The 25,995-nt window shown below is 34.0% G+C and overlaps 1 protein-coding gene across 22 annotated transcripts in view; it reads right to left on the reverse strand.

Annotated features, from left to right (window-relative positions):
* Positions 1-25,995, reverse strand: part of EPHA6 (EPH receptor A6) — an 887,621-nt gene that overhangs the window by 795,308 nt on the left and 66,318 nt on the right. For all 22 annotated transcript variants that reach the window (XR_013372579.1, XR_013372578.1, XM_077884567.1 and 19 more), the window contains one exon: positions 15,121-15,185. Coding sequence is in view for 19 of the 22 variants with exons in the window: in XM_077884567.1 (XP_077740693.1) it covers positions 15,121-15,185 (65 nt within the window). In the remaining 3 variants the exon portion in view is untranslated. Of the gene's footprint in view, positions 1-15,120; positions 15,186-25,995 lie in introns of those variants that run through there.

The following is a 25,995-nucleotide window of genomic DNA, read 5'->3' on the forward strand; positions in this document are numbered from 1 at the left end:
TAACATTTATGATTGTTGGGAAAATACCAAGTCACACTAGATACTTTTAAATTCCAAATTAGGGATCCCTGGGTGGCGCAGTGGTTTGGCGCCTGCCTTTGGCCCAGGGCGCGATCCTGGAGACCCGGGATCGAGTCCCACGTCGGGTTCCCTGCGTGGAGCCTGCTTCTCCCTCTGCCTATGTCTCTGCCTCTCTCTCTCTCTCTCTCTCTGTGACTATCATAAATAAATAAAATTTAAAAAAAAAAATAAATAAATAAATTCCAAATTAATAAAATGTACATTAATACATAAATATATATTTAATAATGTTTTATTTTTTTTAAAAAGAAATGTATAACTATGTAGAGAATTTTGAAAAAAAAAGGAAATATGAACAAAAAACCAAATCACTCATATTCTCATGACCTAGAGAAAAACCTTAACTAGTGCTTTTATTTCCTTTCATTTTTTTTGTTCTAGCACAGTTATAAAATTAGAAAATTTTTGTTCCTTATTTCCCTTAGTATTATATAAGACAATATTCCAATGTTATTTATGTCTACAACATGAATATAATTTTAATGGTTATATAATATGCAACTCCATCATCCTGGAATGTGATCTCATCCTCAAGTTCACCCTGAAGTTCAAGATGGCTATAAAGCTCTAGATATCATATTTGCATTCTAGATAGAAAAAGGGGGATACATCAGTCAAAAAGGTTTGACCTCAAGTTGACAGAACTCATTTTAAGCAGTCTTCCTAGAAATATCACAAAACACTTCCACTTACATATCATTGGCTGGAACATAATGTTTTGGCTCACAACTGGCTGCAAAATACACTAGAAACTTTGGGGTTTTTTAGTTGGACAGACTGATGGCTCAAAAATAAAGATTCTGTTAATGGGAGAGAAAAAAGAATAGGTATTACATTACAACCAGTAGTTTACTCCATCCAACTAAAGTCCATTTTCTTTTCTTCCCAGGCCAACTTACATTTTCTGCTTCCCCAGTTGGCTATAATAATGTGAATGGGTTGCAGCCATTGAAATATGAGGAGATATACTATGTGCCACTTCTGAATTTTTAAGAAGGAAGACTATCCTCTCCATGGAGAAAAGGAGGAACTCCTGACAATTGGAAATACTCAGACTACTACAACACTGAGAATAACATTTTTCATGTTTAAATTATACATTTGGGGTTTATTTGTAATATAGTTGACATTACCTAACATTAGGCATACAATTTATAATCCAAACAAGAACACTTTTAAAAATGAATACAGTACAATTAATGAGTCTAGGACAACAAAATAAACCAAGACATTCCAGGCAAACCAAGGCTAGTCATCCAAGCAATTAATATAATAATAATATATAATAATAATAAGATAAAAAAAAAAGCATGGGGGAGGAGAGGCAAAGAGAGAAGCAGATTCCCTACTGAGCAGGGAGCCCAACGTGGGGTTTGATCTCAGGACCCCATGACCTGAGCTGAAGGCAGATGTTAAACCAACTGAGCCTTCCAGGGGCCACAAATGTGAGGATTTCTTAGAGCAATTCTCAACAGCAACCATGAAGAAATCCCTTCTAATGTGCATCAGAAAGTATTGAATTTAAGGAAGGCATATAATTGGATTAAATGAATAAAATTATTAAATTGGGCAATCTAAATTAACAATACAGATTAATTTTACATCTCCAAATGTGGTCTATAGAATTCATGAACATTCAAAGGAAAAAATGTGTGTGTGCATATATTTTTAAATCTTAATTTCATGTTTTTATTTGAAAGACTTTTTAAATTACACTGAAATATTGTGGTATACATTGCTACCTAATTATGGGGGAGATAAAGACTAAGTACTACATTTATGAACACAACAGATTTTGCTTTGCTAAAATAAAACAAAGCCAAATCATTTTAAGCACCTATTTTGCTTACTATGGTACATTAGTTCAAAATACTAATTGCATGGAATACAGATTACAAAAACCTATTTAACATTTAATGCTGACCTATGCTTTTTAAAGCTTGACTGGTTAACATAAATTTTCTAAAATTTGCAGTCCATCTATCAACCATTAAAAATCCATATGTTCTATTTTTTATTCTCATCTTTAATAATAAAGTGCAGGATTAATAATCATCTGGGGTTAATACTTCCCAGATGTGATTCAGATCATCAACTGTTCTAAACCAGTCATTAATTCTTTGAAAGTGTATTATGTCTTGATTGGAGTTGCTTAAATAGCTTATAAGCTCTTTTATTGCTTTTATTTCATAGGTAAGTATCTTTCCCACCCACCTTTCAACTTTAATTTTAGTGAAAAAAAGTTGATAATGAGAAAATGGATTGGACTGTCTAAAATACAAAAATGGGAGTAAATGTATAAAGTTTTCTACCTGCATTCAATCCAGTGCTGAATAAGGACTCATTTCAATTTTCACAACCATTTAGTCTTTTCTTCACAGCCGATTTGGCCCAAAGATAGTATCAAACTGTGCCAGCTCCAGTAAAAGTTGCAAAATATAGTCTTTAACCAATATCTTATCTGAAATAATTTGCTACTTGTATATATACTTAACTATTCAACCAACTTCTATTGAACATCTGTCATATGGCAATCATTGTATTGCCTAATTCCTAATTCAGATATAGATGACACACCCAATCCCTTTGAGAGTTCACAATCTGGTAGGAAACAGATACCTAAATATTGTGAAATAAATGCTGTGATATGCACTGAGTTCTAGATATTGCAAAAAAAAAAAAAAAAGTAATTTCCTAATTCAACTTTCCGCAGTGTAAGTCTCCCCAGAAAAGATGAAAAATCCTTTTTCCTTTCAATGACCAACAGGAAAAAGCTAGAGAAACTAAGGGTTGGCCAGAGAACTTTCCTGATAAAATCAACAGCATGATCTTATATCCAGAAACAGAGAGTAAATTACATGGAAGAAACTACAACAGTGTCTTTAGAAAAAGCTGGTGGAGGGGCAGAAAATATCATAAGGTGAAAATGGAGAAGCAGCTGCAGGCCATGAGGTAAATGATAAGTAAGGGGAGTAAGAATTAAATAGACACACGATTACCTATTCAGTCTTCAGATTGGTTCTGGCCACAGGATGAAGGATGGGTTGGAATGGTTGGTGGAAGGGGCTAGAGAAAAACCCAAAGCAAAGGGATAATTTAAAACACATCCATGGTGGTTTGGAGAGAAATGATGAGGAGCCAAACTGATGCAGTAATGATAATGATTTGAAAGAGTTTTAAGGATTTGGTGACTGGCTATATTAAGAATGTCAATCACTTAAAATACAAACAATTACATTTATAAGAATATCTGGCCTATTATTATATTTCATCTAGTTAAGTATTTTACTAAAAATCCCTCAGAGTTCATAAGAGAATTTAGCATGTGTTTTGTGCCTGATTTGGATTTATATATAGACTTTTTGTTTATAAATGAAATGGTTTATAAATATCCTGAATGATTCTGGTTAAAATTATTAGAACTTTTTGATAAAACCAGAAACTGAATTTAGATTATACAATATGGGAATTCACATTAAAAGAACAACTGTAAACTTCTTTTGGAAGTAGGAGACTAGAGTAAAAGCTTTAGAAGTAACAATGTAAAAAGCAAAGATAATAAAGGAAAGACTATATTATGTAAATCAAGGGTAATTGGCTTAAAAAGACCCATCCCTTTCAGAATTCTACTTAGGAGAAGACACCATCAAGAGCACACAGAAAAAAAAAGGCAGATATACTGAACAAATGAATTGCGAATATACTTATTTTTCGGCTGCCCAGAGAATATGAAACTAATTAGGTATTCATAGATCAGAAAATACTTCACATCTGATTTCCTAAGTCCTTGCTACCTGCTTTTCTTTTACTTTTCTTCTTTATCATAGAATTAATTTCTTCATTATCTAATACATGTTCTTTCAACTGGTGAAAAATGAGGAAGCAATCCATTTATTTATTTATTTTGCAGAGGATGCTATACAGGAAGGAATATTCTGAGGCAGGACAGAGAAAAGTGCCACAAATCACAACTGCTCAGCATTATCAGCAATAGCCAAAATGAGGAAAGAGCCCAAATGTCTGGCTAATGACTGGATAAAGGAGGATGTGAGATAGATGATGGATGGATGGATGGATGGATGGATGGATAGATAGATAGACAGACAGATAATGGAATATTACTCAGCTGTAACAAAGATGAAATACTGCCCCTTGCTAGGATATGGATAGGACTGGAGAGTATTATGCTAAGCGAAATAAGTCAGAGAGAGACAAATACTGTATGATTTCACTCATATATGGAATTTAAGAAACAAATGAACATGGAGGTTAAGAGAGGCAAACCAAGAAACAGACTGTCAACTACAGAGAACAAACTGAGGGTTGCTGGAGAGGAGGTGGGCAAGATGATGGCTTAAACAGGTGATGGGTGTTAAGGAGGGCACTTGTGATGAGCACTGGGTGTTGTAAGTGATGGATCGCTAAATTCTACACCTGAAACTAACACTACACTGTATATTAACTAACTGGAATTTAAATCAAAACTTGGAAGAAAAAGAAAGAAATTATAGTTACTCAGATATTAAATATTTTAAAATTTATGCACTGTAATCAGGTGTGTGTATTCAGTCACCTGTTTCCTCACGTTGCCTATGTGCAAGGGAGGTCATTCATCCTAATAAAACAGGTCATTCATCCATGCATGTGTTAATAAAATAAAAAAGGGAGGTCATTCATCCATGCATGTGTTAATAAAATAATAAAATAAATTATTTTATTTTAATAAAATAATAAAAATAAAATGTTTATAACATTTATAAATGTTAATAAAACATTGTTAATAAAACAATAAAATCCAGACCTGTAGTTCTGGATGATTCATGCCACTGTGCTCTCTTCAAAGAAATTCTTCCTTCCATGAATTTTATGTTTCCGGGCCCATCTTATTACAGTGCCAGTGTTCCACTACCTTCTTTTTTTTTGCCACTGCTGCTGCCGTCAACCACCACCACCATCATCATCGCCATCAGGTCTACAATCTGCCCTTACAATTCAATGGCTCAAGTAAGGGAATTCATTTTAAGAATATCTCAGAACTGGTTCTGGAGATTTAGCAGAAACCTGGTCAGCTCCAGAAATGCTAACTACCCCACTCTTTTTCTCATGGCTTTTCCTCTGTGTGTGCTATGTTCTCTTCTACCCCTTTAACTCTCCTTTAACGGCTGCTATCTTCTGCTCTCTGAGAACTTCTAGTCATATGTGACTCTGCTCTAATCCTTTTCAGTGTATTTTTCTGTGTGTCCTTATGGAAGAAGTTTCAGATTGCTATCTTCCTGTAAGGAAATTCCTAAATTCCTAAAAAGGGATCTAAAGAGTCATTTATGGAAATTACACATATGAAGTGACAGGTAGCTGGTTAGCCAATGACTTGGAAGTCTTTTGATGACACTTTTGTCCCAATAAGATATGGTTGAGGGAATAAGACATCAGCACTAACTACATGGATAACCCTCAGTAGGTTTCTGGGTCAATTTACTTAGAACATGATGTGAGAATGACAAACTCTTAACACTTCCCTTATTTATTTCTCTAATTACTCTATTTATAAATAAACTCATTTCTGTGAGGTTGTTTATTTTTGGATTAGATTACCCAGTATTTTACACCTAGTTAGCTTACAGTCAATAACAGACATATGTAAAGATATGAGACACGAAGGAATAAACCCAAAATAAATACACTAAAGGAAAATTTCTTTAGTTCTTTTCCAAGAGAAAAAATATCAAAACAATCTACTAACTAAAGGACTATACTTAATAATTAACCATCCTTTGCTTTGGGATATCCTTTGGTCTTCAAAGAGGAATTAATCTTTTTATCAGCACTTTTCAATAACTATGTCTCCTTTTATACAATATCTGTGTCATTCTAACAACACTGCAACAAGATGAAGACTGCACTTGAACAACCTCATAGGTTATTTTAAACCTTCCAGGGTGTCAATCGCAATGTTGAAAACCAATCTATGGTTATAGGCACACTGAATGGGTAATAATTCTTGCTTTGGGACCGAGATGACCTTGGCTTTAATACCAGGTCCTTCAGTCAATATCCCCACAAACATAGGCAGATTAGATGATTTCTCTCTAGTTTTTCTCATGTATAAAATGGTACTAATGATATTTACTTCACATAGATATTATCAGGACCAAATTAAAAAGTATATAAAATGCTTAAGCACAGTTCTTATCGCAGACTCGTGACATTAATAATTTGAATGTTCTGAGGCAGAAATTTACCTTGGATCTCCTGTGAAGCCAAGATCATGCAACTAAATTTCTAAGAGCTCCCAGGAGTGTCATGGTCTACTACTCAACCTGCACAGCACAGGAAAGCTCTGAAGTCTTCCTTTATTGATTTGTAAAGAATAATAACAATAATGTCAGATAAACAAAGGCATAAAAGCTTAATTTGTTTTTGGATTAAATGAATTTGGGAGATAAAGCCAACCACTCCTGATCATGAAGAATGAAAAATTCAGATTGTTGATTGCATAAAACAGAAGGTAGGGAAAACTGAGTAAAATTATATGCAAAACTGTATAAGGAAATGTTTCAGCCAATTATATAATGTCTATGACAGTTGAAAATGTAAGAAACCACTTCAAATAGCGAGAGCATTCAGTTCTTAACAAGGCCCGCCCTCGGGGGAAACTATTTTATCAGAGCCTAACCTAGTTAATGGAAGAAAAATACTCAGCTCCAGCAGGCTCCAGCCTTCCATGTAGGAAGAGGAAAATATCCAACCCCAGTTCCCTGTGGCAATCCTATCCCACCTAATGGTGGAGAAAAGCAAGAAGACACTGATGAAGTTCAGAGTCCAGGGGCACATACTCAGCAAAAGAAAGAAGCCCAATTATAGGATTAGAAAATATTTCCCCTACCCCCTCCACCTTAATACCACACTACAAAGGCCTACTGATTTCAGTTTCTTTTACCCAGACATCACGTCTACCTTTCGATAACAAATTACCAGCTGTCCTAAAGATAAAAATAAAAATACTGGTTGAGGAGACTGAAGAAGCATTAGAACCAGAGTCAGATACAGCAGGAATGTCAGAATTATCAGACCAGGAATTTTTAAAAGTAAGTGTTAATAAGCTAAGGGCTTGAATAAAGAAGACAACCTGCAAGAACAGATGGGTAATGTAGTTGGGAAATTGAAACGCTAAAATGAATCAAAAAGAAATAGAAGAGATCAAGAACAATGTAATAAAAATAAGGAATGCTTCTGATGGGCTCATTATGCAGGCTGGGCATAACAGAAAATAATCTCTCAGGATGCCTGTGTGCCTCAGTCAGTTAAGTGTCTGACTCTTGGTTTTGGCTCAGGTCACAATCTCAGGGTCATGAGATCAAGTCCCATGTCAGCTCCACACTGGGCGTGGAGCATGCTTAGCATTCTAGCATTCTCTCCTGCTCCCTCTGTCCCTCCACACCGCTCACACGTGCTCTCTCTCTTAAAAAAAAAAAAGAAAAAAAGAAAAAAAAGAAATCTCTGAATTTGAGGATATGACAATAAAAACTTATAAAACTGAAAAGCATTTTCTTTCAAAAGTGAAACAATATGACTGTAATTAATATGATGGATATTTGGAAAGTTCTACATATGTTGAGAAGTTTCTCAGAAGAAAAACTAGTTAGATACCAATTTTGAAGGCAGTAACTAAGACAATCCAGTTTTAACAGAAACTTATATTTTCAGAATTCAAATGCATACATTTAAGTGTTGTATAATTTCAATGTATTAAAAAATGAATCAAAATGCAATACTGAAGTCTGGTGCTATGATAAATTGGTTCCTACTATATGAAATATAGAGATTATAAACAAAAGTAGTAATTAATTATTAGCAGGTATTCCATTCTCTGTCATTAATACATTCTATCTTTGATTTTTCAACTTTGGAACAGTGATATTAGGAAATGATCAGTTCTGTTAAATGGAACACAGCACCTTGGCACATAGTTTAATTGTAATATAAGACTCTTTATTATTAAAATCATTATTTCATTATAAAAATCATTAGCAACTGAGTTACCATGTTCGCTTATAGTTTTATTTAGACATGAATGACCCATATCACTATTCTCCTAACTGCTATAGGCTAAATTTCCAAATACCAATTTACTATGTTAAACAACTTGCATCATCTTGCATTATTCAAACCCGGAAGATCATCTAAGTCACAGCATGCAAAAAACACATATATTATATTTGAAATCAATATTTGCCACCTGAAAAACAAAGTTTTCTAATCTCTAATTGTCATAATTAATATAAAATGCAGCTTGATAGCCAATAGCACTTTTTTTTTCATACTGGCATTCAGTTTTCTCTTAATTCTTTCTGCTAAAATGTACTTCACTGTTAAAAAAGAAATTTTATTTTGAGTACTGGAGTGCCTGTATCTATGCCCTCTACAGCTTCATAACAAAGATCTGATCTACTATGTATATAAGTAGCCAAAACAGGAGAGTGGGGAACAAAAAATCTGGGACGTGCAAACTTTTCATTTTCTTGCTAAAAATACTATAAGGAATAAAAAAATAATGAAAATCTTTCAGGTGAGTTGATGGGAGTGCTTAAAAATCAAGTTCTTTGCAACAACACGAAGTATTTGTAATATTAAGTATAAATCAAATAATACCTTATGGAATTATGGAGTTATTATTATTATGAAATGTTATCTTTTAACTAACAGATTTTATTCAAGTCTAAGTTAATCATCAGTATGTGGCTACCCAAATCATTTATCTTTTCAGTTACAGTATCAAAACTAAAAAGCCACATGGCTATTAAATTTTAAGTAGTATCAAATATAAGTAATAAAGCTCAAAGAAAACAATGTAAGTCTTTAATCATGAAATTCCTTTTTTATTTTGCAAAGTCTTTCATTTTTCTGGTAGGTAGCAGTTACTTTTTATTAGTCAGAATTAATATTGAGCTAGGGTGCTCACTGTGACATACCCCACTGCTATGTGGCATTGAATGGGACTCAATCTGTAATGAATAGTAAGGATTTTGAACATCGCATTTAACTACAGATCTTCTTACTGTATTATTTTCTTTAATCTACGATGTTATATATTGGCTAAAACCAAATTGGAATAAGTAAAAAATATCAAAGGAAAGGAGTAAACATGAGTAAATGTTTCAAGAGAATTGATATGATTCTCCTTTAACACCTTTTCAGACTATGAGAACAAACTCAAGAGATACATATTTTTTAAATCTCTTCTTTTGTACAAAGTTATTGCATGAGCGGTATCTTTCATGTTTCTTTTCTCACTAGCATTAAACTGTCATGACTTCTTAAGGACTATCTCCTTCCCAGGAAATTTCCAAAATTAAATAGGTCTTTAAGCTTTGCAAAGGAGTAAGATTCAGTATTAACCATTTATTAGTTATTTATGGCAAATGAAAAATCTAGGGCATATGCCTATACTCCATATTTATAAAAACATTATCCACTAATAACTTCTATAGTGTTTTGTGAAAATTTTTATTCATGCAGCATTCTTTCATTGATTTCATGGCACTATTAGCTACTCTGCTATATCATCACAATTTTATTATGTTAGTATAGTACATTGACAGATCAAGGATAGAAGGGACACTTATAGGATAAAGCTCTTAAGAGTTTTAAATTATGCAGACATAAAATTCTTGACATTAGACTGTGAGAGCTCTTATGAATTACAACCACTGGTTACCAAAATTTTTGATGTACTCATTCTTTTCTAACACCAAGCTTCATTACATATACAAATGCAATTATTCAATTTCACTCCATTTTCAATATATCAATGTTATATTACCTATATTTTGAATATTACCTACATTTTGAACATCCTTTCTTAACAATTTTCTAAGGTGCCTTTCATTTCCAAGGGTCTACATTATTATCTAAAACAAAACAAAGTGTTAATAATTTTTGTTTGTTTGTTTAACTGAATCCAGATAGTTTTTACTTTTAACTTCTATTTACTGGGAATGAGATATACATTATCTAAGTCAAATAAGACACTGAAATTCTAAGTCTTCTACAGTATGATTAGCCCATAATCAGTCTTATCTCCAACCATACAAATTATTCTCAATATTCCCAAAACTTAGTGTGCACATTTAAGAATTCTGTGCCTTTCCTCAAGTTATTCTCTTTGCCTTACAGAAGCTTTCTACCCTCTTGTCCAGCTCATATGGGATTCCTTCACAGTTGATCGGAAAGAGCTAATGTCACATCCTACTACCAATTTTCCCTGACCAGAATTAATCCCGCTTCACGTTATTCTTTCACAAATCATTATTCAAAACTACCTGAAGACTCTCCCTGGCCTTATGATTGTGCAGAATGATCTCTATACTATGAGGCTTCTGGAGCTATGCAAACACTCTAACAGGGTACCTGGCACTGAGAATATAAAATTGAAGTCTTTTAGATTGAATTCTAGACACTACACGTTTTAAAGTACAAGTGATTTGATAAGCAAGCATTTCAGTAAATATATACATATATTTTTTTTTCATTCTTACAAACTTAAGAAGTCATTTGTTCAAGACTACTTAGTCATATATTTTCTACATTCTCTAACCAGAGGTATTTACCTCCTACTCAAATAACCAGTAGTTGTTTTGTTCACAGACATTTAAATGTCTACTCCTGTAACTATATTAGCATGATACTACTGGCGGTCTGGTTATTTTAGGTGTAAAAAAAATTCTATGAAGTCATTTATTGAATCACATATTTTATACAGTATATAATTTCAAAAATATCTTAGTTCAAGTATTTATAAAAAATTATCAATTAAAAAGTTATTCCTAAAAAATCCTTCATTCAGAGAAATACCAAGTATTCTTGATATCATAAATTGCCAATTTTTTTAAGATTATATTTATTTATTCATGAGAGACACACAGAGAGAGGTAGAGACACAGGCAGAGGGATAAGCAGGCTCCCTGCAGGGAGCCCGATGTGGGACTTGATCCCAGGACCCCGGGATCACAACCTGAGCCGAAGGCAGACACTCAACCACCAAGCCACCCAGGTGCCCCATAAAGTTGCCACATTTATCATCTGGTGGTCTTTTCTACCCATGGCTATTTTGTAAAAACAACTGAAGTAGAGTCTCTAAATAAAAGTCCATTTTAGTTAAAATGGCCATTCATATTAGCATGGCTCAATAAACCTGACAACCTGGAAAAAGTCATACAATTTCAAATAGATATAAGTACAATTTTAATATACAGAAATAAATGGTAGTTTAAATATTGTAAACTGAAACATAAATTGTTTAAAGATTTATTTATTTAAGAGAGAAAGAGAGAAACAGTGTGGGAATGCGGAAGAGAAAAGAAGAGCGAGTCTTGAGCAGATTCGATGCTGACTGAGGAGTCAGATGCAGGGCTTGATCTAACAACCTTGAGATCACAACTTGAGTCGAAATCAAGAGTTGGACACAACCAAATGAACCAGTCAGGCATCCCCAAAAACTATTTCTAAGATATCAAAATACTGTTATTTATTGGAATATAAATGTTTAGTACAGATATAATATAGACATTAAAATTCCATTTCACTTGATTATTAGGAACATTATGTACATTGAAAGTGTTGAATAATTTCTGAGATATTTGTGATAAACAACAGTAGAGTTTGTATAACAGAAAATATTTCTAAAGCATAAGGCTTAAGTGGAAGAAATCAAAACAGTCATAGCCTTGCCTTATCTTTGCATATGTGAAGGATTTCATGAACATTGCGGCATTTCTCAGATATAGGTGGAACCAATTTTTTCATTAAGTAGCTATGTAAATTTGGACGTATTACTTAAATACTATGAATCTCTGCTTCATCTTTTGTAAATGGGGAAAAATCATTCTCAGAATTTCTGTACTCTTTGAAAGTGCTGAATACATACTCTTTCAGAAATGTTATAAATTAACAGTTTCTATAGATTTTAAATAATTTAATACTGATGTCGAGATGATTTTCATTCTCACCATTTTCAGTAGCCTTTTTCAAAGTTTTTCATCCTCACTGATTATTTCCTTACTTGTTTTAACCTATAAAGAGCATTAAATAAACTCATTTTCCCCAGTAATATACCTGCTTCACTAAAAGAGAAATTGAAGTTATACATTTTCTTTAGAACTTACATAGGTCATCTATCCATTTTATTGTTTCCTTGGATTCACTTTTGTTTCATCTAATCCATGTAGCTTCAATCTGTATCTATTACAAACTATGTCCATCAGCTCTCATTTTCAAGTATTTCTACTGCTTTCACTTGCTATGTATGCACTATTATTGGAGGATAATCTAAAAGTAATATAGCTCATTCCTACATTGACATTCCAAGGTAACTGAGTATTCAATTTACGTCTTAATGTCTGAATCCTCATGTGACTTTTCCCTCTGTATTTTATACATATTGGTCACTGGCCTCTATATTTCCATGGTAGAATTTTACAGGGAAAAAACAACAACAACAACACACATGTGTAGAAGATTAGTTTCTGCTTGGCTTTGAATTTTTGCTGCACTAATTCCTAGCTCCGTGACTTTGTAAAGGTTACTTAATGTACCTGAGTCTCAATTTCTATATCTTTCAATAGAGTAAAATTATTATTGATTTCTAGGACCCATGCAAGTAAACTGCTTTGAACAAAGCTTAGCATATGGTAAATGCTTGACAAGTATTAACCATCTCTTCCTTTTCCACCTTATTCTATCATACTCCCCCCCCCCCCCGCCATGTTCTCCTTCCTCTCGTTTCTCTCTTTCCTCCTGCAAATCCGTGGCTAGTGTCCAATACATCCATCTCAATCGAGTATTATGTTTATCAAAGGGAGAAAAGAAATCTGAATCAATTATGCAAATGTAAACAAAAGTAATTGGCCTTTCCTGGAGTTTCCAATGCCCCTCTCTGTTATCACTGACGAGATAAAGATGCAGGCTTTACTAGAAATAATTTTGTTTGAATTAAATCCCATCACTCACTATTTAGCAGCCTATAACTTGGTATTTTTTGTTCCTTACTCTCTTTAAGACAAGGTTTCTCCAACTGGGAAATAGAACAGTAAGGTTATTTCTAAGTCTGTAAGTCCTTGTGTCTCCTCCTTACCAGTTTGCTTTGAAATTCAGTTTGATCAAGACAAATACAATCACTGGGGCAGGGATGTAATTCCTTCTGTTCCTCACATGATTCTTTGGCCATGACTACAGGAGGCCAGTGATAATACAATCACCAATATGTTTTTGTCATTTTTTCAAACACTGGAAAAGTAGTGTTTATAAAGTTTCAAGTTATAAATTTATAAGTTCTTATAAATTACTTTGTATACTGAGAAAGGAAACATGTATATATCTTGGAAGGGAATTTAAAAAAAGTTTCATTCTCTTCTTGAAAGTAATTAATAAATTTGGCATGCTTAATACAGTCAATAAATAATAAATATTAATGTTTAATGAAAATAAGATGATGAATGTACAAGTATAATTTCAGTTCAAAGAAGTATTTTCAGAAATGGTTTGATGAGAGCTCTATGAGAATAAAATGAGAATTTCAGAAAAAATAAAATCAGTCTATAAAACAAACAAATCTAAAGAAACAAATAGCCTGTTGAAAAAAGACAGGAAGATGTAACTCTTTATTTACAGATGAAAACCCATGTTAAATGACTAACTATTGATATAAAAGGTCAAATTCAAGCAATAATATTTGAATGATTCTAAGAAATAAAATAGTTTTTGGTCAACTTCATTTAGATTTAAATTTGCATATGTAATAGAAAAAGCAATGTAAAAATATGAACCAAGAATCTGATGATTGAGAAAAATATAATTTCTTAAAAAAGGAAGAAAAGCTAACCCAAGTATACTTGAATAACGGTTGACTAGCTCCATGACTGAAAATTTTGCTTAATAAGACAAAACCTAAGTAAACTTCACTAACCACCCTTTTATTTTAACTTGAAATTAAAAAAAGAAGTAGAAATATATTGCAATGTCAGAATTATGCAAAATACATTAAACCATATTAAAAACCAATTAAAACCACAGCTAACATATCAGGACTTGAAAAATCAGTGTTTGTAAATTATGCACCCTTAAATTACACATGCCTTTCAAAAGCAAATACTCTCAGCTAACAAAAACCTAATCAAAATGTTTCTTTTTGTCAAGTTCAAAAAACACATACTACTTTAGTATACTCATATTTTCTAATAAAAACAAACCATTAATATCTGTAAAATCCACTTCTGATAATCTAGAGTTTGCTTATGGACAAATACTCACTAAGGTTACCAAATTTAATGAACCTATATTACAAAAAAACTATCTTGAACTTACACACAGAAATTCTATGAGAAAACATACAAGAGACAGTCTAATATGTCACTATATTAAATTCTAATATTATATTATTAGAAGAGGCCTGGTGCAGCAGCTGCCCTCTCGTGAGGTCAGCGATGGAGCCTGCTGACATTCGAGCCCTTCTGGTTCCAGAATGCAGCTGGAGCAGGACCTGGGAGCCAAGGGCAGGGGTGGCTGAACCTTGTGCTCAGCTTCTATAGAGGAGCTCAGGCCGTCAGGGTGGCATCTGCACTATGTGGGATGGATGAGTGGGGAACTCTGGTTCCACTTAACAACTAAAGCCAACACCTTCTGCACCCCTTGAATGTCATTTTGTCCTCCACCCTGGGATTTCTCCTGGGGCTCTTTAGTCTTGTGCTGACTTTCTCCTGTCCTTTTCCAGTTTAGAATAAGACCGGGCCGGGGGTGGGTGAGGGTGGGGGGGCTTTGTATATAGAAGAACACTATATGAAAGAATGACTAATTTAAAAGAAAGCAAAGATTTTTATACATCATTCTCATTGATTACAAGTTCTAATTGTACTTTAACCTTTTCTATGGAATTTTGGTAATTGCTAAAATTCATACTAACTAGAGCCCAAATGCATTGTTCCTTTTTCATAACAGATCCTAAAAACCTAGCAAGGATGAAAATTTTAAAAACATAATTAAACTTACCCCATTTAATGGATATGTTTTCCATCCTAGCTCTCCCAGTACAGTTGTTGTATCAAGCAACACAACTGGAATTAAAAAAAAAATTACATGAATTTCTCAAATGATGCAAAAATGTTATTTAAATCGTTAATGTCAACTACTTTTACTATTATCCATTGTATTAGCTTTAATATGTTGAATTACTTACTTTACAACTGTGTATACCAGATATTAATATAATATTATTAAATAATATTAAATATATGATGTAGTTACAGCTTATTTTCAAAATATATAATTTGTGTTTAACAATACTAAATGAAATAGATAATTGAGAAACAGAATTAACAGTCATTTTTTAAAAGGTTTTATTTATTTGAGAGAGAGAGCATGCACACATACAAGCAGAGGGGAGGGGTAGAGGAAGAGGAAGAAGCAGATTCCCTGCTGAGCAGTGAACCCAATGCAGGGCTCAATTCCAGGACCCTGAGATCATGACCTGAGCCAAAGGCACTTAACTGAGCCACTCAGGTGCCCCTTAACAGTCGTTTTTAATAGCTGGCTTTTAAAACTGATGAATGTTGATAGACGTAATTGAGATGACATGATTGCCAGTTGACCCTTGAACTGGACCCAGGCAACAGGAGGCTCCTTCACTCCCTTCCCCCATGCCCAGAATGTAAACTCTGCCCACAGTGGGAGCTGTTCCAAGAACAGAGCCTTGAAAGGGTAACACGTTGTTGAGACCACCTGGATAGTACACATGACTCAACCCAGTTAAGGCTTCTGTGCAAACTTGAAGATTCTGGTGGGTGAATATGGAAATCTTGCAGCTGCCCAAGACAAGTAAGTTCCCTTGCATATGAGCCCTCCCACCTACCAATTTGGAGTACTCTGCCTCTTTCTGCAGTCTCTCTTGGCCTGCATGAGTAGGGGACCAGTTTGTGAGCCAACAATTGAAATCATCACCTTTGCTTCCCCCACCACATTCATAGTCTTTTTTTTTTTTTTTTTTTTTATGATAGTCACACAGAGAGAGAGAGAGAGAGGCAGAGACATAGGCAGAGGGAGAAGCAGGCTCCATGCACCGGGAGCCCGACGTGGGATTCGATCCCGGATCGCGCCCTGGGCCAAAGGCAGGCGCTAAACCGCTGCGCCACCCAGGGATCCCCATACATAGTCTTTTTATATTACAGTAAAGAAAACCTGTATTAACGCAGGCTTCTGTAGCTTCTTTTAATGTTATTAAACAGCCTTATATATCATTTGCCAAGTATGAAAACAACTTATTTTTAATAAAACTATCTTTAAAGCATAGATTATATTATTATTATATGTGAGGGTAGACTGACAGCTAAGGGAGGCCAAGGTGAAAATAAAAAACCACGATGTCTTTTTCCCTGACCAAAAGTTACTCATCATCTGGTCAGAAGGCAGACATAAAAACAAATGGCTAGAAAATATTCTGTTGAAGTTTTAAATGGAAGATTATATAATAGCCTAGCAATTAAGTTACTAATGTTAAAGTTAGTAGGGAGGTCTGGGAAAATTTCACAAAGAAGATGCTGACATAGGACAAAGGGGTCCTTCAGTCCGATGTGATAAGGAACAAATGGTTTACTTTCAGAATAAAGTAGCTGAGCCATAACTAAATCAGATCAAATGGGGAGGATTTTTGTGGTGTTTCCAGTAGGTAAAATGTGCAGGGCCCATGATTCAAATGTTAATTTTTAATTTTATTTTTAACTACTACATCCAAGTCCCCTAAACGCCGTATGTCATGGATCATACTCTAAAAAACAAGGCTTTGGTATTTCATCATGAGTTTTAGATCTTCACATAGTTAAGAAAGTGAAGTTTTCCATTTGTAGTTTTTAAAAGTTCCACAGAGGGTAATGAGACACCAGACACACTGGAGTCTATTGTACGGATTCTGTGGTTTTTCTTATTTGAATCACAGGTCGTGTCAATTTTTAAGTATGAAACCATGTATCATGTGTGATTTGACATAAACTCTAATTACTCACTGTAGAATATTCTTTCAGTACTGTTAAACTCAATTTAATAAATATACATTTGTAAATCTGAGTTGTAATTCTTTAAATTTTACTGCGGAAAATTCTCATATTTTAGAATGTAGAGAAAACAGTAAAATGAACCAACTTATAGTCCACCTTACTTCACCTGTACATCTTTACCCACTCTATTTCACTGCAAAGTTTCTTTGAAGCAAATTTCAGTAATATTACCCATAAAAATTTCAGTATATATATCTAAGATAAAGACTTCTTTTAATATAGATATTTTAATACAATATCTTAATGTATTACTATAAGTAGTAATTCCTTAATGTCATCAAATATCCAGTGTTTAACATATTGTTTCAACTTATTTGAACAGAAAAATCAAATTCCAAGTAAGTGCTATTCATTACAGTGAGTTGACATTACTCTTTGTTTTTTAATCCATAATTTCCCCCAATAACTTTTTTAAAAGTCAGATCTACTGAGATATGATTTATTAACCAAAAAAATCACCCTTTTTGAATGCATATTTCTATGAATTGTGGCAAACTCCCACAACCAGGTAACCATTGCTACAATCAAGCTATGGAATATTTCCATCACCCTCAAAATTCCCCTTGTGATCCTTCATGCTGAATTCCTTCTACAGCCCATCCCCTGGCAACCACTAATCTAATTTCTGTCCTTATGATTTTTGCCTTTCCCAAAATGTCCAAGGAATGAAATTATATAGCATGAAGCCTTTTGAGCTTGGTTCTTTCATATATAGCTCATATAGCATAACACATCTGAGATTTATCTATGTTGTTGCATTTATCAATCATCAGTTACTTTTTATTGTTGAGAAGTATTCTATTATCTGTAATTCCCTCATTGATGGAAATGTGAGCTATTTTCAGTTCGAGATGTTATAAATAAAGCCAGTAAAAACTTTCAAGCACAGATTTTTTATATGAACCTATGCCTTCACTTCTCCATGGTAAATAGGGATTCCTGGGTTATAGGGAGAATGCTAGTTTTTAAGAAACTGTCCAAATGTTTTCCAAAAATAGCATTATCGGAATATTGTTTTCCAGTTGCTTCACATCTTCAGCAGGATTTGGTGTTGTCTAAATACCAGATTTTTAAGGCATTTCAAGAGTTGTACAATGGTATCTCGTTGTTGTTTTAACATATTCCTTAATGACTAGCCAGTTATCTTTCTCACTACTTGAAATCAAATTTCCTGGAAAAACTATGTTATTTTGTTCCACAATCTAGGTTTTTCTAATTGTTAGATATAATGGAACATACTCCCCATTCCCTTTATTTTCTTTAAATTAGTAAATCTATTTAGTAGCTTGATCATATTCAAGGTTCATTTATTTTTATTTTTTATAAAATTAAAAGGAACATACCAATGTCTACTAGGGTCATGTCAAAAAGACTTGAGAACCAACTTCCATAGGCTCCCACTGGCCAAAAATGGATAATCTGATCATATACACAAGATTAATGATATAAGGAAGTGAAACACTTCAATTATGTTCAAATCCCTTCATTTATAATGATAAAATACACCTACTGCTAACTTTGCAAAATACTAGGAAAGCATTATTTTAAAAACTGGTAAATAATTTGGAAACAATAAAACATTTATTTTACTTTTTCTATACAAAATACGAATAAATAAAGAGTTATGAAGGAACATTTCTTTTATTAAAATAGTTTAGGTAATAAATGAAGAAGGAATGACTGAATTAGACTATCTCATTTTCTACTCCTAATGAATTAATAGATTTAGCTAATGGTTTTCAATGGCTGCTAACATCACCTAAAGAGAAAAAAAGGACACATAAATGGCTAGAGCTTTTTAAAAGTTTCTATATAGTTTCATTTACTCCCTATTAACATAATTTCTAACAAGTCTGGAAGAAGTACAATAAGGATGGTATATATAATCATCACATGGATCACATGGATATATATATCTATATGGATAGATATCCATATATATATATATCCATATATATCTATCCATATAGATATATATATCCATATATATATATATATATATATCTCCTATGTGCAAACACACACACACACACACATATATATACACATTCATTCTCATACATGCACACAGATCATACAAAAACACTTGATGGCATTTGGGTTCATTCTGTGTGACAAAAATAAGTTCACATATTAGATAAAAAGCTGAAGATATCAATATAATAAATATTCAAAGCTATTGGCTTATCTCACTATCAAATGAAAGTCATTTGCATTTTTGGTATATGCCATTGAAAAGAATTCAGAAGTATTAATACCAGTATGTACTTTTGGGTACTCAAAAGCTCAATGTTACTCATTGAGCATATTTACATTTTTGAAATACATCACTATTTCCCTGCAGGTTGGCAAAATAGTTATACTAATTCACAGTCACTGTAGGAAAAGTTTTCTACGTATTTTATTCCTCAAGTAATCTCCACATTGTCCTATAAGTTGTTTCTTTTTCTTAATACCTAATTTACAGAAGAGAAAACTGAGCCTCAGAAAGGTTAAGTAGTTTTCCTTGAGATCAGAAATAGATTTGGATTCCAACCAAGGACACTGATGCTAGGATGACCTTTGTAAAACATTTAAAACCTTTAAACATTTTAGCTGGTTTTTTTCTTCTCCTTTTTTAAATTTTTCTTTAAATTCCAGTTAGTTTACATACATGATAATATCAGTTTCAGATATATAATATAGTGATTCAACACTTCCACAATACTTGGTACTCATCACAAGGGCACGTCTCCATTACCATCACCTGTTTAACTCATCCCCCATCCACCTCCCTTTTGGTACCCACCAGTTTGTTCTCTCTAGTTAACAATCTGTTTATTGGTTTGCCTCCCTTGTTCTCATTATTGTAGATACAGAGAAACAACACTATTTCTTTTGCTGATCCAAAATCTTCATAAGTTTTTATCCTAGTTTTCTCATCAATGCTTTCTACAGAAAATTTACCAGTACTGCATACAACAAATCATGCCACTTAATTCAAGGGATTTATTGGAGCTGAGTGTTCAAAAATCTCTAATATTGAATTTTACCAGCAGGGATTCGTTTTTCATAGATTGGCAAATTAATTAATTGGTTGATACAAATATTTTTTCTGAAACACTGTTAGGCTGCTTGGTTCTCAATATTTAGTATTTATAAACTGTGAAGTATATTCACTTCAAAACAAACAAAAAAGGACACTATGTATATAACTATAAAAGTGTAGATCCTTAGAATTTTTTATTGCTTATTATCCTCAAGAAACAATATTGATAAACTTGCTTTATTTTCCTCTCTAAACTGTAAACGTACCTTTTAAAACTTCCTAAGAACAGTAAAATTTCAAACTGGCATTCCTGACAAGTGAATGATAAACTGGTATCAAAATAAAACTAAGGAATTTGGGATTTTTAATACCATTATATGTGATAAATGTTTAAATTTTACTATTTGCTTCATATATAAAACCCCCACAAATTCAGGTTTTTCAGGCACACTAATTGCATTGAACCCAGCAAGGTGAGAGCTCCTCCTGCTGGCTTTGAACAAGAGTTATCTAATCCCTGGCAGAGTGCAAAAATACTGTAAACTTAAAGAGGAAAAAGTCACCACATCAACATAAACTTCAGTAAAAAGTCAATACTTTTTCCTTTTTAATTAATGGTAAGCTTTTAAACACAGAATGATTAATACTTATTATTTATGTAAGAAGTACATATGAAAATATATTTATTCATATAATAAGGAAATTAGATAAATCAAAAATAAATGGAAGTAGTAGTAGGTTGGTGATATCAAAATAAAGTTTTGAAAATATGTTCATTTTGTTTAATAAGCAATGTAATACATAGAGTATTTTTGCTAAACCACATACAATTTTCCTATTAACTTTTAGAAATAAATTCACAGCATATTGTATTTCTCCTTGAAAATATCTCTTAAATTTTTAGTACTCCCTTTACTCATCCTTTTGGAAATTATCAGAAAATTTCATTGTGTTCTAAAAGACTGTATCAAATGATAAAGACAAGGTTGATATTACTGGATTAAATGAGATTAATTAGTACCTAAGATTAAAAAACTCAATGTTAATTTCTTGCCCTTGAATAATTTACCAAGTCTTTGCCTACATCCCTTTTAATAAGCTTAAGAGATATTTGTTTTAAAGTTTATAGTATATAATACATCATCTTTACTCCAACTGCACAAAAAAGGATACGATTTTATTTGTATATCATTCTGACAAATTAAGGAAAAGAAATTGATCATCCCACTAAGAAGGTAGTTATTCTTTCAGGATAATTTTGTTGTAAAAATTCGAGTTAGTAGCATGTGAATTGAGTCCAAAGATTTACCAATATTCTCCAAGACACTTCATGTGAAAAAGAACAAGGCTTTTCTTCTTATAATCATTCAATTTAGAGTCTTTATTTTGCAAATAAATCCCAGAAAGGTAAAGTTCCTAGTTACTTAGTAAGACAGTAGTAGAGGCTTTTGACAGTTAATGCCAGTCATGTTCTGCTGACTGAAACACATCCTATCACCCCCTATAGCTCCAAACAAACTAGTAAATAAACAAAGGGAATACTGACATTGTGATCAGATATAATATAGTCAGAAAATACTTCAAATCATAGATAAACATGCAAATATATATAGATATATAGATATATTTAGCACTGGTCTATTTGAATGTCATCCTGTTTAGATCCTGCTTTAAACTGACATTCACATTACTACATTGATCTAGTTTCGACATAGGTGCTTATTTTTGATTGACAAAAATCACAGCTGCAACTTCCAGATCTATATACTATGGGCATTTACCCCCACACAAAGTCAGAATCAATATTTAATTCCAAAAAGATCAAACACAGATTGCTTTAAATAAACATAGGATTATTATGTTTACCCCCAATATGCCCCTATGTGTACTAGTATTATTTTAAGCCAACATTTTCCAAAGAGAATCATTCCTTCTTAAAAATACCAAAACTACTTTTATCTAGAAACTGAGATCAGTATTTGTTCATTAGGTGTACTTACAGCATTTTGTTTTGTCATGCCTTCCTTAATTCTGGGGTTGCTTGCCTATTTTTAATATAGGTGGTGTTCATGATTAATTTTTCTACCCATACAAGAGTTTGAAAATCCTATTTGAAAGACAAAATAACATGAACACAGTGATACTAAACAGCTTTCTCAAATTTAGAGAACAAAAGACAAGAACTTTTGAATTCGTACCCTTCAGCTTTCTACTTCACTAGAAAATGATACTTGTTTCAGAGCATGTTCAAACCTTTCTGCCTCTGTCCCTTCTGGAAAACAGATCATTCTTTTTTAGTTGTGATGGAAAGATAACCTATAACAACCACAAATTATTTCCTTCATTATCACCTTAGAGAAAAAAACAAAAACAGACTCAAGCTAGTTTGCTATTTAGAAGACAAGTTAGAGTTAAGAGCTGCCACTGAAAAACCTTATAATAAGAGTTGAGGGAGGGAGGCAAGATGGCAAAAGAGTAGGAGACCTGTTTTATCCACTCCCTTGACTTTGGTTAGGGAACTATCAAATCATTCTGAACACCTATGAATGCAACCCAAGGTGGAAGAAAAGAATTGCTGGAATTCGATAAATAGAAAAGCGACCACTTTTAGCAAGGTAGGAGGTGTGGAGAAGTGAATCCGAGGGGATATATTGAAAGATAAATGGTGGAGGAGGAGGGAGCCTCCACAGGCCAGCTGTGGGAAAATGGTATAAACCCAAAGTGCAAAATCGGAAACTTCAAGAAATGTGTTCCTGTGAGAGACGTCCCTGCCGGAAAGATCCTCAGGTGGTAAAGCAGGGCGGAATCCTAGGTGGGACAGTATAATCCCAGGATCCCCAGGGTCACAGAAAGAACCGGGTGCCCAAGCCTGCAGAGATCCCAAGCACTGGAGTGGGGAAACCAGTTATGGTCAGCAAGCCTGGGAGGGGCTTTCAGCTCGGTTCACCATCAACCTCAAAGGGCAGCAGGATCCTGCAGCAGCTCTCCCTGCAAGGGCCTGCAAAGGACAGAAAAATGGCAACTCTGCTCCTTCCCCCAGGAGCGGTGGCTCCAGAGGGCACAGACCAAACGGCCCCCGGTGGGGGTCCTGAAGAGGGCAGAAATGTGATGACCCTCCACCTTCCCATGAGAGGATCCCTGGGTGCAAGCACAGCAGACTCTGCAGAGTCTGGCACACACAAAAGTGATGGCCACTGGTCCATGAGGGTTTACTAAAGGGAAGGGACCACCTTTCAGCTCCGGGGCTGCAGATCAGATGTGGCCATTTTCATTTCCTCTTCTATTTTTTTAAAGCTGATTTATTTATTTATTTATTTATTTATTTATTTATTTATTTATGAGAGAGACAGAGACAGAGACACAGGCAGAGGGAGAAGCAGGCCCCACGCAGGGAGCCCAATGCAGGACTCAATCCTGGGACTCCAAGATCATGCCCTGGGTGGAAGGCAGGCCCCAAACCTCCAAGCCACCCAGGGTCCCTCATTTCTTCTTCTAAAGAGACATAGAAAGCCTTCAGGAAACAAAAGCAATGGAGAGCAAACAGAAGCAGCTGACACTGAGCCCCACCCCCAGGAAAGGGGCGGTGTTGCTCAACCCAAGCAAACACACCTGAGAGTCAGTGCAGCTGGCCCCTCCCCTGGAAGACCAGCTGGAACAACAGGTGAAAAATTTGTCTTCCATCAAATTTATGGAAGACACAGGAATGCAAAACTCCAGAGCTAGGGGGAAATAATACAGAGAATTTAAGTTTTTTCTCATGATTTATCTTTCGTGTTTTTTTTCTTTTTGTCTTTTTCAACTAGTTTCTTATTTTATCAATTATTTGTTTTTAAGTCCCTTTTAACTTTCATTTTTTATATTTACATTTTATACATATCCTTCATCTTTGCCTTCCTTTCACTGTATTCAATTTATATATATAAATTATATATAATTTATTATTTATGTTTATACATATGTATTTATAATTTGTATATAAATTAGATTATATATAATTTATTCATAAATTATAAATAATTTATTGTGTGTGTGTGTGTGTGTATATATATATATATATATATATATATATATATATATATATAAAGTTTTGCTTTCTTCACAATTTTGGGATTTAGCATCTTCTAACAAACAGACCAAAATACACCAGGACAAAGTGGATCATCCTGTTTTGTCCACAGAGGTTATATTCTCTCCCTCAAACGTTGTTTCTTTTTTTTTTTCCTTTTTCTTTTCTTTTTTGGTTTCTGATCTCTTCTGATTGGTCTAGTGTGTATTTTGCTTCAGTTGTGGTTGATATTTTTTATTTTGTTCTTCATTCATCCATTCTTCTCTGGGCAAAATGACTAGAAGGAGGAATTCTCAAAAAGAAAGAACCAGAGGTAATACTCTCTGCCACAGATTTAATTGCTACAGATATAAGTAAAATATCAGAACTGGAATTCAGTATAACCATTATAAAGTTACTAGCTCGGCTTGAGAAAAGTCTAAAAGACACTAGAGAATCTCTTAGTGCAGAAATACAATCTAACCAGGTGGAAATTAAAAATGCTTTAATTGAGATGCAGTCTAAACTGGATGCTCTGACAGCTGGGTAAAGGAAGCAGAAGAGAGAGTAAGTGACATTGAAGACAAGTTTATGACAAGCAAGGAGCTGAGGAAAACAGAGAAGAACAACTAATGGACCATGAGGGGAGGCATGGGGAAATCAGCAATACTATAAAGCAAAACAATATTAAAATTATTGGGGTCCCTCAGGAAGAAGAAAGAAAGCTAGGGACAAAGGTATATCTGAGCAAATCGTAGATGAGAACTAACCCAATCTGGGGAAGGAAACAGGCATTCAACCAAGAAGAAAGGACCCTTCTCAAAATCAATAAAAATAGATCAACAGCCAAATATATAATAGTGAAGCGAAGCATGCAAATTTGAGAGATAAAGAGAAATTCCTGAAAGCAGCTCAAGACAAGAGGTTCTTAATCTATAGAGGTAGAAACATTAGGCTGGCAGGAGACCTCCCCACAGAGACCTGGCAGGCCACAAAGGGCTGGCATGATATATTCAGGGTACTAAATGAGAGGAACATTCAGCCAAGAATACTTTATCCAGCAAGGCTGTCATTTAGAATGAAAGGAGAGATAAAGAGTTTCCAGGACAAACAGAAAATAAAAGAATTTGTAACCACTAAAATAGTCCTACTATAAGAGATATTACAGGGGATCCTGTAAGTGAATAGAGAGTCAAAAGTTGGGGATCCCTGGGTGGCGCAGCAGTTTGGCGCCTGCCTTTGGCCCAGGGCGCGATCCTGGAGACCCGGGATCGAATCCCACATCGGGCTCCCGGTGCATGGAGCCTGCTTCTCCCTCTGCCTGTGTCGCTGCCTCTCTCTCTCTCTCTCTGTGACTGTCATGAATGAATAAATAAAATCTTTAAAAAAAAAAAAAAAAGTAACACAGACCAGAAAGAAACAGAGACAATTTACAGGCACTAAATTCATATCTTTAAAAAGTTACTTTAAATGTAAATGGACTAAATGCTCCAATCAAAAGACACAAGATATCAGACTGAGTAAAAAGCAAGACGCATGCATATGCTGTCTACTCATTTTAGACACAAAGACACCTCCAGATTGAAAGTGAAGGGGTGCAGAGCCATTTATCATGCTAGTGGACATCAAAAGAAAGCTGAGGTAGCAATCCTCATATCAGTCAAATTAGATTTTAAAGCAAAGACTATAGTAAGGGATGAAGAGGGACACTGTATCATACCTAAAGGTCTATTCAACAAGATCTA

This window comes from Canis aureus, chromosome 35 (genome assembly GCF_053574225.1).
Source record: "Canis aureus isolate CA01 chromosome 35, VMU_Caureus_v.1.0, whole genome shotgun sequence".
In the NCBI taxonomy this organism is placed as follows: Eukaryota; Metazoa; Chordata; class Mammalia; order Carnivora; family Canidae; genus Canis; species Canis aureus.